The sequence below is a fragment of the Opisthocomus hoazin genome, chromosome 15 (assembly GCF_030867145.1).
Source record: "Opisthocomus hoazin isolate bOpiHoa1 chromosome 15, bOpiHoa1.hap1, whole genome shotgun sequence".
Lineage (NCBI taxonomy): Eukaryota > Metazoa > Chordata > Aves > Opisthocomiformes > Opisthocomidae > Opisthocomus > Opisthocomus hoazin.
Window position 1 is genome coordinate 17,946,836 of NC_134428.1, and position 13,491 is coordinate 17,960,326.

A 13,491-nucleotide genomic window follows, 5' to 3' on the forward strand; every position below is an offset into this window, starting at 1 on the left:
TGTTATGTGCCCTTAAAGGAAACCCAAGCGAGACTGTAATAGTAGTTTATCTTTATTTGTGTGCACTGACACAATCACTCAGATGTATCTTGTTTGAAAGTATAGAACGCATTCTTCCGATAAGACTGGAAGTCATAAGAGCAGTTAAGCTGCGTTAATCAGGGACACACAGAAAGTGATTAAAATAGAATCTACTTATCTTGACCTGCATTTTACTGCCAACAATTCTTCTCATAACACATATTTCTCCTGTTAGGTAACTTACAAAAATACTTGGTAAAGACCATTTTTCTACTCCTCTGTATGTCCTGGAATTCACATCATCATAGTAGGCAAGAAGTCCTAAGATGATTTCCAACACTACGGTATGTTACAGTCTGCAACAAAGTGACACTCACCTGCTGAATTATTTAGTTTTTCAGAAGATGTCTTTGGAACAGTTGCAGGATTGTTAAACATATCGACTAGTGGGCTAGTGTATGCCCTGCCCGTAGGAGCAGGGGGCACCTTCAACGCGTTTTCATGAGGAGGATAAAAATCATTTCCAATCTAGAGCCACAAAAAAATCAGTATCACAACACTGAGGAGACACTGACAACTTATCTGCAACATGAAATTCTAGAAAGCAATGCTTAACTTTCCCAAGTGATACGTATTTAGGCCTGTCGGAAAAGTCCTCATGTTCCTATGAAATTGCTGATAGAATAGTTTGTAGAAGCTTCTGTCCTTTGAGAAACATTTGTTAGTGGGAATGCTATGATAGCCTCCCCCCCCCCCCCAAATAGCACAGTTACACCTTGATAACTTCCAGATTTTTTTTTTTTTTAGAAGTTTACTAGTATCATTTAGAAATTCTACAACTAATGGCGATACAACATACAAATAAGTAGAATTTAGAATTTAACCTGTACTCTAATATGCTAATAAGAATCATGGAGGGAAGAAAGAAAGGAAATAGAAAACAACACTTTGTTTAAAGTTTATGTTGAACTACGGAGTATGTAATTATTGTTATTTACAGATAAGAACGCAAGAAAGGGAATAGTTATAACAAAAAAAGTAGTCCTGAGGCTGGGCTCTGCAGAAGTAGTCTTAGACACCCAAGTGAAAACTGAGCCTTGTTTGGATCCCTGCTTCCGCCTACCATACTGTGTCTTTTTCCAGTAGTAGAACTTCAGCTTAATGGTTTTGCTTTCACACCTAACCCCAGAATATTCCGGCAGAGGTACGTTACAGACTTGATCCCGAATGCTTAGGCACCAAATGAAGTCAGTGAAGCCACTCAACTCCCATTTAAGAGAGAGAACCTTTAACCATCAAAGAACAACGTACCGTGGTATTTCTCTCTATCATGGGTGAAGGCTGTGGAGTGGAACCAGGTGTCCTTATTTCGTCTATCATCATTTTGACTTTTTCAGGCACTTTGGTGGCATCGCTACAGATTTCCTGCCACCCAGGCAGCTTGGATTTCAGGAAGTCCGCACACTGCATCCAAGTTTAAGAGGTACTTGTCAAAGATAGGCTTTTTCATAAAATTGCACAGACCTACTTCTTCATTTTCCTTATACCAAAAATAATAACACCAGCAAAATGGAAATATTTTCAAAGATTTTTGGAAGTAATACCTCTTGGAACAAATAAGATGTTGTAGAAAGAGACAGGGTCAGATACTGGAAATACCTGATCAGTCCATACATTTTTCCCTTAATATATGATTTTAAAAGTCACAGTAACCCTTTATTGTTGCTTTATTTTATACGTTTAAGAGAATATTGCATCGTAAGCATTTTGTGTGAACTGATCACACCACTTGTCTGGCACTACTCTGTTCTTAAGTGCTACATTAGTGCTTTAGAGCTGATCTACGTACTCAGAAGATACTTAAGCTCTCCTATATGATTAGATTTCAGGAGCTGCATTTCTGTGTACACTATGCCACTGACCTGAACATGATAGAAGTGCATGTGCTGGGTAAAGCTGCAGTGCTTGTCAACCAGAAAACAGAATCTTCTTTTTTCTTCAAGGAGAGCTTCTCTGCAGCCTTCTGCAATAAATCTCTGAATATCACTCTGTCGGGAGGTCACGGTTTCCAAATACTGGGGGACAGGGGGGGAGAGGGGGTGTGTTAAAAAAAAATAATGAAAAAACCTCACATGCAGTCTCTGAGTTTTATCTGATCCTATACCCAATTACTGAAGCAAACTCTGAAAGCCTTAGAAAAAGGTTTTCGAAAGGTGGGTGGGGTAGGGTCACTTCTACTTCCAATTCCTTCTCTTTCCATGCACACACCCAACTTCCCTAGTGCCATCAAGTAAATGCATAATCTCATTACAGGCAATCAATAATCTATTTAGGGGGTGAGGAGGGGCAGAAGCGAAGCAAACCAAGAAACAGTCTTTTAGCCTCTAAATAAAATGCTGTGGTAAATAAGAATATGACATCAAAGCAGCAACTGTGCAGAGCAATTTTAACACCACAGGTGTTCTAATTAGACTAATTACCTTCATCTGCTCCATAGCAGTTACATTTACTCTCACAAAGCTATCATGAATCTCTACTTCATTTTAGAGAGGGGAAAATGAGTTCCTAAAAAGATTAAACTGTATTTGTCTGAGATTATAAGGATTCGTGGCTAAACAGTGATTAAATGCTAATACTTGAATTCTCAGTCCAATACCTAAAAAAAAAGAACTGTTATGAATGCAGGTTAAAAGATAGGTAGTAAGAAATGGGAGCTAGTACTATTTATGTTCACTGTACTGTGTTATAAAAAAAGCTTTCTTTGAAAAGAAAATTAAAATAGAAAAATATGGAGAAAAAAAAGGATCTAGCATGAAATAGAAGTATCGTGCAAATAAAAATATCAATGGCAAGTATGTTCTGAGGTATACGTGACAACCAGAATACGGCTTACTATTTAAAATAGTTTCTTCATTGCCTTGCCATTTCTTATTTCGCCTCAAGATGGCAATGCTGCTTTAAGATCAGTAGGAAAGGTGCTAATAAGTGATAGCAGAAGTTGGCATTTGCCTACTTTGGGAAATTCATTTATAGCCCATTACTACCGTATTTGCATAGCATAGCTGACTGCCTATATAAACCTCTGCATAAAGGTGTAGTTACAGAGGTATTTAAAAAAAAATTTCAAGTAACAGTCACGGGATGAGACCTAGAAACTGAAGCAGAAGTCTCTCGAATATGTACAGCAGTGCAGTTCAGAGCTTAATTTGAACTGGAATATATACTCTAGGAGTGCCTTCAATATAAACCACCTTTGAGGAACCTAAAATACATGTTCTTTGAAACTGTAGAGTTTAACTGTTGCCAAGCAACTTACAGAGGAGTTGTGTGTATTAACTAATAACAGTGCATACATAAAAAATTGTGGTAAGCTTCGCAAGTCAAGTTTTAAAACAGACTCAGATGGGACCTGTAATAGCTTAACATTTTCTTTTGGCTAGTTCTCATACAAAGAAAGAAAGAAAGAACTGAAGAGACAATACACTGACCTCCATTTCTTTATGCTCGTATTTCATTACATTTCGTGCTCCTTGACTTTTTCTTCTGATTTTTTTCAGCTCAGCCTGAGACTTCTCTAAAGAATCTAATTTGCTTCTGTGTTCAGTTTGGTACCTCTTTAAAGTTGCCTGCAATCAAAGCGTTTAAAACATTTCATAATGTGCTCAGCAATGTAATTGGGGAAGTGACTAAAAAGCGTTCCCATAATCTACGAGATATCGCTAATACACATCAAATGAGTTTGGCAATTGCCTTTCTCAACTTTAGTCTGAAAATGCCATTAAGTCATGCTTTGGTTCCCTTTTCAACTCAAAGTAAGCATAAAACCTTTTGCCATGTTCATGTATCTAAAGCTCAAGTCTAACATATTGATTAATTGTTAGGGAACAACTTCTGAAAAATTCTTTGACTAGCAATAGAAAAATAAAGTATGACTTTAGAATTGAACGTACTTACGTTCATGTATTTTACATCCAGGTCTGTTTTCTTCTCCAGTTCAGATATAATTTCTTTATGAAATTTTTTGAACTTTAAAAGCAAATGAATGAAGGATTATTAAAAACTGGCAAAAAGTAATTTATAACATCAAAAGGAATATAAATTTAAAAAGAAATTGTTTAACTTACACTCTCCTCTAGACTGTCATTAAGTTTCTTGTGTGTTCTTGAAATTTCTACCAGAACTTGGCCTGTTGATAAACATACAGCCACATTGGTTTCTTTCATAGAGTTCTGAATTTAGTTAACAAAGAGCAGTAGTAAAATATATTTAGTGTATTTATTAACTAGAATATATTTAAGAGGGATAGGAAATTTCTTGCTGTTGCTCATCACAGTAGTTTACATAAACAACTAAATCTGGCCACAGACAAACCAAGAAGGTCATAAGTGAAAGAAGAATAATTAACCAATCATTATTCTACAACAGGAGCACACAGTGCCAGACAAAATAAATACTTCCTTCTCTCCAGAACAGCTCATACCGACTTAGTAACAGCCTCTTTTCTTGCCAAGTCAGAGAATAGCACACAAGAACTAGAGATAGTTGTTACTACCCAAAAAGCTGCTCTCCATTTTTCAGTCTGGAAATTAATGTTTATTAACTGCACTTTCAGAATTAACAAAGTAGCCTTTCACATGCATTCACAGCATATCTGCTAAAACAGATCTGATACCTATGCCGATTAATTTCCCATGCTGTTTTATCAGGAATTACAGCTTGACTGCAAGGCATTAACGAACAGCCAAGATGCAGCAGGTCTCTCAGCATCCTCTCATCAGATCCTAAATAAGCCTGTTATGCTCTGCTGTCTTCCAGCACAAAGTTACACAGCTTGCTTTTAACTGCAAGCAGTTAAACGCTGAACTGTTTCATTTTGCTTTAGGAGGATATAGAGGAAAAACACCTCAATCCTTTGGGTGTGGTTCTGTGTGCAAACCAATGTAAACTGTGCCTGCTGCAGCCCTGCCCTGTGTGCAGACAGCCACATCATCCCGCTCCGGATTCAGATGGCCACATCATCCCTCTCTATTGCCTTCTTGGCTGGCACTGACAGACGGAGTGCGTGCCAGCCTCGCCTGGGAGACTGCAACACGCTGCTGACAAGGGTAGCTGGCAGTGTCCTGAAGTGCCCAGTCTGACTTCACCCAGATGAGACCCGTAGGCAGGCACCAGGTCTCAACCAGGAGCCATTACAAAAATCTGGAAGCGTCATGGCCACGATCAGATTCCCAAACTGTGCCGCATCCAGAAGGCTCAACCAGAGATGTGCTTTACTGCCATTCCATTTCCAGGGTAAGAACAGCAGGCTCAGTTCTGCAGCTGGTTCACTAGCACACCTCCTACCTATTCTTCAGTCAACCTTGTGGTTATCCCACCACGAAGGATTTGCCATGCAGGTGCTTGCAGCACTGGACCTGCAACAGTGCTGTCCTAACGTACAGGCAGGCCTTCCAAAGCTACGCACAGTTCTGTTACTCTGATTATGCGTCACTGGCAAAGGCACTGCATGGGGCTGCTCTGTGTGTCCCCTCCTATTTGTTATCTTACATGATTTTCAGCTTCCTTTTTAAAAAGGGGAAATTAACTGTTCAACACACTGCTTTACAAATCTTGTTTTCTGCCATCCATATTCTTTGAGAACCCCTCCTGAATTAGTCACCAAAGACTTATCATCCCATAACGCTTCAGATCCTTCAGGTGCACACAAAAGCTCCCAAAAGGTGCAGATAATGAAAAAATTTAGCTAAATAAAATGAATGACGGAACTTTCCATGTGAACCTCCTCATCTTCTCCCTTCTCAACATCTCCCCAGCCATCAAAACCTCTCTCCCCATAGTGCATACGAGTGATTTGGTGACCTTCCCATATGACATAGATGCATTCTCATAGTGCCTGGGTATGTATTGTCACCTTTCCCCCTTCTTCTCTGTCATTCTCAAGCTACAGCATTTCAAAATTTTAGTTTTTTTGAAATGAGAAGTGTATCGCCTGTTCCGTGAAGCAGTATGACGCAGTAGATCTATAACTAGGTAATGTTAAATGTGGGTCTGCATTATGGTTATGGGGGAACATGCGGCGGTTCAGGACGAAAAGCATGCGTCTCTCTGGCTCTTCAGGAATCCCTCTTCCTGTCCCGGTCCCCACCTCTGTGTCTCTTTGCACAACAGACTACACGAGACTTGGAAGGAGGAAACAGAACACAATAAGAACAGTCAAGCCCTGGATTACCAAGAAAAAGGAATTTGCACTTAGGAGGGTAGATGGGAGAGACAGAGGAGTGTTGTATTTTTGTTACATACATTACAGACATACACAGATATTTTCTGAGTCCTTCTGTACAGCCTACAGAGTGCTATGCTTTTTTTGTTTGTACTTAAAGTTACTGGCGACTACAGAAATATAAATACTATAAAAAGTGAGAGGTGCTATAGTAATTAGTTACTCATATGCAATAGAAAAGTAATACAATGTAGTTACGTAAACACTTGAAGTAATGCGAGCAAGCCACCTTGTTATTTTAAGGCTGTAGAAGTGAATGCACTTTAGTCCACAGTGTTTCTGTTTCAAACTCAACTGAAAAGGTACAGTTTAGACTGTTATGGGCTTTTAAAATTAGAAGAATTTTGTAAACACTTGTCTGCAACTTAAAAAGGAAAATAAGTGTTAAAAGAAATCACGAAAAAATAATTAAATACAAATAAAACTACAAAGTTTGTTCGGTTTTAAATATGCACACTGGAAAACTATTTGGGAAGTTATAGAAATTCAGGGTGAGTGTTGAAACAACCCTCAGAATAATAGCCCTTATAGATTTTTGTTCTTTTTAAAATGAACTTATTCTCACTCTTTGTAAAAAGTATGTTCTGAGAATCTGCTGCCAAAGCAGCGCGCTTAGCTAATACTTGGCAACACTAACGCAGCCAACCCCAGCGTTCCAAGTACTGACAGGCATCCAACAACGCCGGGTATTGACTCCGCTCTCGCATTGCGCTCTCACACTCCCTTCCTCTGGCCTGCCCTGCCACCACAGTGTAAACGCTCAATAAAGCAACCCATTCACCTGGTGCGTCAAGAATGGAAAACCTGACGCTCGGAGGCTGTTATTTTTGTCTCACACAGCACTTGAACTGACTGCAGCCTTCAAGTCTTTAGGCTTTAAATGCTTGGTTAGAAACAGGTTTTTTCATCTTTATTACAAAGAATACTGCCAAAACATGTCCTGAAATGAGAACAACTTTAAAAACTATGCTTCCTTCTACATGGTTTATTATGGAGTGTTCTAGAACACTTAAATAGTATTCTTAGATGTCAGTGACTATCTCTAATTGCATTTTCTTTTTCTCTCAACCAAAGACTCCCTGGATGCTGTGCAATGAGCAAAAGCCATTGTATGCTGGAACCTCCTTACTGTCACTGGTAATCCACAGGCACTGTATGTACCGGCTCACCTATTCAACTTCCTCTTTCATGTTTTCAATGAACACTTTGAAAAGAACCCATAGTAAGCATACTCTGACGTATTAAGATTTAAATGCAGTTTATAAGTCAGATTCTGCACTTTGAATAGATAGAGAACATTTTCAAAGTGAACATATGGTCCTTTACTGCTAGTTTAAGATAATGGGTCAGCCACATCTTGATGTCCCTCCCAAATAAGATTTATACAAGGAGACAAGTTTTTGCAGAAGACTAATTCAGGAAAGGCAAAATAAACCCTAGCCTACATGTAACAGTGTCCAAGTGGAATGGAAGTTGAACAACTTCAATATAATATTTTGATTTTAATTACAATGTTGAATTATAGAATAGCTCTAATAAAGACAATGGGTCACTATTATTAATAACAGTATAAGCTAAGGCCAGGCTCTAATGTTCAGTAATTATTCATCTTGTAAAAAGGTATAGAAAACTACTTAAGGTGAAGAAGACAAACATGTATTTCTCACGTCAACTGAAAATATTTTGCTAGGTATTAAAGCTGCTCATGATCAGGTGTTATATACAAGAGCTCATAATACATAATAACCAAATGTTAACTTTGTCATCATTTATTGGCAAACCCCAAACCTATCAAACATAACAACATGACTAGAGTGCACGATAACAGACTGCTTATGTCCCGTTTGTGGCAGACATACTGTAAACTTCAACCAGTTTTAGGCATCATATTATGCCACGAACTAATAAGCCGAAACCACTGGCCTTTATGATAAACATAGCTATTAAAATACTTGCCTTTCAAAGATACTTTTTTCTGCCTTCCATTCCTCACACTCTACAAATGAAATCTTTGTGACTAATTTTCCCACATTTGTTTTAGAAAACAAAAAGATAGTTGTAAATGTTTATAGATAGTTGTTCTGTTATTTTGCTATTACCTTGTAAGTGCACTACAGGGAGAGAAGAAACAATTTCTTGCAGGTAGGGATTTTGGGGGAACACATCAAATACCTTTAACTTAAAAATAAATCAAACCTTTCTCATGTATGGTGCTTGAAACCATGCTACATAATGCAGCTATAATCCAAAATACGACCATGAACAGTAATGCCAAGTTCCGTGGTAAATTTATTTTAGTTCCAGTTAAGTTCATTTCACAGGTAGAAAGAGCTTTTAAGCTGAAACTTCAGGAATTTGTGGAATATTTTGAGGCTTAACCAAGGCTGTTGGCTCTATCTATGTTTTCTATTGAGAAAATAAGACAGACTTGAATTCCATTAATGTTGTTTGGTTTGCTACCAAGAAAAAAACAATCGCTAACCCAAAATGTGTAACAGTTATCTCTCCATACACAGCATCCCATGAGCAAGACAACATCCTTAAAAGACTGCCTTCACAGCAGATGAACAAGGAAAGCAATTTCTAAGAGAAATCCTCATTGTAAAGCAGAATACAGAACTTCTGCAGCAGTTAAACTTCAACCTCACTGTTCACACCGGGTGATTGTACTGGTTATTTATCTTTATAGCTTATGTTGACTGTTCTTAAGAATAGAAGAGTGGAAGAATTAGTTCAAGTTAGAAACAAAAATGGAATTCAATGAATAGAGTTCTGTCATATAAACAAATATGAACAGCTACCAACAAAATCACTTAAAAGTTTAAAAACACTAAACAACTATATTAGAATCAACGGAAGTACCAATTGCATCACCTTACTTGAAATACACTTCAATTTTGTTTTATTTAGAGGACGTTGCTCTTGAAAAATGTCACATCTCTAAATAGAGAGACTTTCTTAGATGTCTGGGAACGCACAAAGAGCTTAATTATATCACTCATTTATCTCCTGTTTTCCTATTCTGCATTCAGGGCAGGTCTAGTAACTTCATGTCTTAGAGATGAAACCACATAATTATTTACATTAAACAAGAGAATGAAAGGCTAAGTCAAAGCTACGCATGGAGACAATATAGTTCAAGGGTATTATTAGATGCCATTTCTGTCAAGATGCTCTTTTCCAAGTTTCTCTTTGCCCAGAAGAAAGATGTTTATGACAAGGGAAAGTTAGAAATAAAGTCCTTTGAAGCCAGTAGCCCCTGAAAGGTAGTAAAATAGAAAGTTTCAAAGGAATACAGTATAACAAATAAATATGACTGAACTTAACATCTGTTAAGCCTCAAATGCCTTAAATCGATCATTCTTTCATAGGAGGGATTCATTTGAGAAGGGTTTAATTGTACAACAGATGCTTTAAAGAAAGGAAAACCCCTTAAGGGAATTTCATGTGAAAGAATAAAATCATAAAGAAGGACAAAGAAATGTGAAACTTCCCAAGCTCTAACTGCAATTTGCTCTAACACAGTTTGAACAGAACACTTTAAAAACCCACAATCTGTAGAATTAATACTAATACAGACATAAATCAATAGGACTAGGTCAAGTCTACCTTTCCTTACTGCATGAACGAACATGAAATAGGAAGCAAGGAGTAAATCTCTCTACAGTTCATTTTATAAAGCGGCATTGACACATGACCACTCAATGCCATTTTATGAAGGTGACTGCAGAAGGTGAAGAATAAAAAAAGACTAAAATCTACAATAAAGAATAGGGGAAGAGATTTCAGAGTATAATAAAGTATTTTAAGTCCACTACACATGCTAGATGTACTGCCCTGAAGCAGCACCTCTAAACAGATAGTTACGTTTCACTAGAACAGCAAATAATAAAATCTGCAAATAAAACAATAGAAGCAAAGAGAATTTCACATTCTAAACGGCATTCTCAGATAAATTTGTGTTTTAAAATACGCAGAGTTCTCACGAAGGCTGTGAACAACAGATATGTTTCTGCAATCTAATAAGCAAATAAGTTAATTAGCTTAAAACAGATTATACATGGGTTAAAGGAAATGAAAAAAACATCCATGGCAATGGCTGAAATCTGTGTATTCATGTACTAGTCCAGTAAAATAAAATACAAAAGTGGTATTGATTATGAACCATGAGTAATCAAATGAACATTATGATATTACTGATCATGTAAAAATTAAAAGTACTACAAGATATAAAAATGTAGTCCTGCTAACCGCATGTGTTGTCAAAGTCATTTACATTAGGCTCCCCCACAAAATAAACTGCAGCAATTTTTCATTTAACATATAGTCTCGCACTTTCAGCTCCCCTTTAACTGCGTAGGCATTTTATATGAAGCTGCTTTCAAAGCATCATTTCTCATCTAAAGTTAGCTCACAATATTTCAAGCAATTATCTGAAACTGATTTCATGCTCAGAGCTAAGAAGTTTCAATTTCTCCATAGCTCAGTTTTATCACTATTTTTTCCACAGTTCCATTACTTTGAGACTGTAAAATATCTAATGTTGATACAGAAGAGATAAACAGTCTTCCAAAGTTCACATGGCCCTGGAAGGTGCCTAAGTCTAAGTATCTTGCCGCCATGACCAGCCAAAACCAGTAGGCAGTAAATGGGATTTGTACAAGGCTCTGCTGCCAGCGTTGTGAGGTGGGCACCCATGGCAGCAGGTGGTGGTGAACTCGTAGCGCTTCGCTCTCTCCTCCTCAAAGGGCTTCACTGCCTGGATTCCTTGTATGGCTTCCTAGTGACAAAAATATACTCCAGCTCTCAGCTTTTATGTATGTTTGACCAAAGTCAAAACTTCATCCGTTTGAAGTTAAAAATCAAGCGGGGGCGAGGACCCAGTACTATAGCTTCTGTTTTTATCCAGGCAAATAACTTCTTTCCAGCTCCATCATAGCCAACATACTTTAACAAGGAGACTACAGCTGTTTTGATCAGCAGAGACCACTTTTTTGGTACAACATATTTTCTTCTACTAGAAGAAAAGGACATTCCACTTTTACAGCAAATGCTGTACGCTAAGTTCTATGCTTCCCAAAACATCTGCTTTGATATGTATATATTTTTATGAACATATACAGCACATACATTCAAATATCTATCTATATCTCACATTTGTATATACACATACAGCACATACATATAAATGTATCTATATGTCATTGACAGCCTGTTCCCTCTGCACCAGAGCCAAATAGCATCTGGGAAAAAACAGAAAGTGAAGGTGACCAGCAGCAGGCTGCCACAGCTATTTTCTCTTGGTCACCCTCTCTCCTAGCAAGCTTTGTGGACCCAGGCAGAAGCGTACAGCCAATAGCATAAATTGCGCAGGTGGTGACAGCTCACCTATGGCCACCACCTTCTCAAGGACTTCTGTCTTCTAGTCACAGGCTTATTATGTTGTGGAACAGGTTGGAAAAATGCATTCGGGACCAGTTAGAAGATGATTAATGGGATTTTACCCAAAACGAATTTATATCTCTCAAAGGAAAACCAAAAAGCCTAACCACCAGTTCTCAGCAGCTTAGCTGTATATTACTTGCACTAAAATTTGCTAGAACATCCTTGACAATACTCTCTTTAACGCTTCCCCTGTCATTAGATTACCCATTGCTCTCAGTGTGAGGAATATAATCAGAGTCCTGCTATTCAGAAATCCTTTTCCTATTTCATAATTAGACAAACAGTGAAGAGCTAGAGCACAATTCAATTCTGCCGTCGTAGCCTAGCACCTCTCATTTATGACAGCATTTGCTTTTGTAGCTCAGGGTCAAAATTATGTAGTAATCTTTTCCTTGTCCTAAAACTTTGTTGCTGATCATGTGAAATAAAATAGTGTAAGACTGCATAATGAAGTACTTTCCCAATATTTAAGACAGAATTAAAATTGTGATTTTCCTTAAAACTTAACAATATTTAAGTATCAAAAGATACAAAGAACTCCTCAGCTCTTTATACCTCAGAAAGTCTATGACTGTTTATAAAAGAACCCATATTCAGTTAAACCCAAAGATCAACTTGCTTTTTAAATATACTTTACTTACACTAAAACTAATGCCAAATTCTTTCAGCTTGACACAATTGATATAAAAAGTACTACAAAATTCATGCCATGCGCTACACGCTATAAAGTGGGCAATGAACTGTTCATAAATTAGATATTCCCACATAAGACTTTACATGAGTGAATACTTTAGAAATTATCAAGACCATTACAACTTCCAGTTACTCTGAGTTTGTTCTTGGCATGATGCTCCTATTTTACAATTTTAAACAGAAGAAAATATTACCTTACTTAAAGAGGAATGTGACTTTATTACTGTTTTAGCATAGTTCAGTCTGCTAGTTTAATTCCCCTTTCTCTCCCAAGCTATTTTGATCTCTTTGTCAAAAAAAATTCAGATTAAAATTGTTTAACCTACTATATCATTGAACAGATGTTAATTAACATGAAGTATTCATCTTGTTTCAGATGATTGGTAAGCATAGTAACTAAATTTTAATGTTAAAAATAGGAAAGGAAAAGTATATGCCACATAAATAATGCATCAAAAATGGCAAGCTTGTTTTTCTACTTGTTACTCCATTACTAACATATATGAAGACTGCTTCAGGCATTTATTTTTTTACCCAAAGACACAAACGTACAATATATTGAGGTATGCATGTCAGAGACTGATCTTCCATAGGGCCTTGGAAGCCTTATACACAATAACTTTTCATACTTGAGCTGCAATGGTGTTAAACAAGTGACTTGTAATCCTTACACCAGTCAGGTGCAAAGAAAAGAAGTTACAATGCAACCACAAGCCTGAACTTGCCTGTACGAAGTCCTGCTGGTTTTAGGCAGATTACTTAGGGAAGATCATACAGAGCTAATCTCTGTTATTCAGCAGGACTGGAACAAACAAATCATGCTAAACAGCAAAACCTGAAGTTCTTTACAGGGTTCCAGTACTAGCGAGGACAAATATTTAAGTTATTATAAATGTTACATGATATTCAATAAAATGCAAGGAATCACTGCAATTTTTATTACAGCACTTTGGAACTGCCACTGAATTTCCCAGTCTTAGTAGTGTCCAAGAAAAAAAAAAAAAACCAAACCCCACCACGCCAAAACCCCCACCCAAACTCAGCCATAAGCT

At 37.4% G+C, this 13,491-nt stretch overlaps 1 protein-coding gene across 1 annotated transcript in view; it reads right to left on the reverse strand.

Moving 5' to 3' along the window:
- The window catches only part of BAIAP2L1 (BAR/IMD domain containing adaptor protein 2 like 1), a 42,847-nt gene that overhangs the window by 7,816 nt on the left and 21,540 nt on the right, over positions 1 to 13,491 (reverse strand). The window contains exons 4-9 of the mRNA XM_075436975.1: positions 4,146 to 4,207; positions 3,976 to 4,047; positions 3,510 to 3,647; positions 1,944 to 2,096; positions 1,333 to 1,485; positions 399 to 549 (exon numbers count right to left, since the gene is read on the reverse strand). Coding sequence (XP_075293090.1) covers positions 399 to 549; positions 1,333 to 1,485; positions 1,944 to 2,096; positions 3,510 to 3,647; positions 3,976 to 4,047; positions 4,146 to 4,207 — 729 coding nt within the window. The remainder of the gene's footprint in view (positions 1 to 398; positions 550 to 1,332; positions 1,486 to 1,943; positions 2,097 to 3,509; positions 3,648 to 3,975; positions 4,048 to 4,145; positions 4,208 to 13,491) is intronic.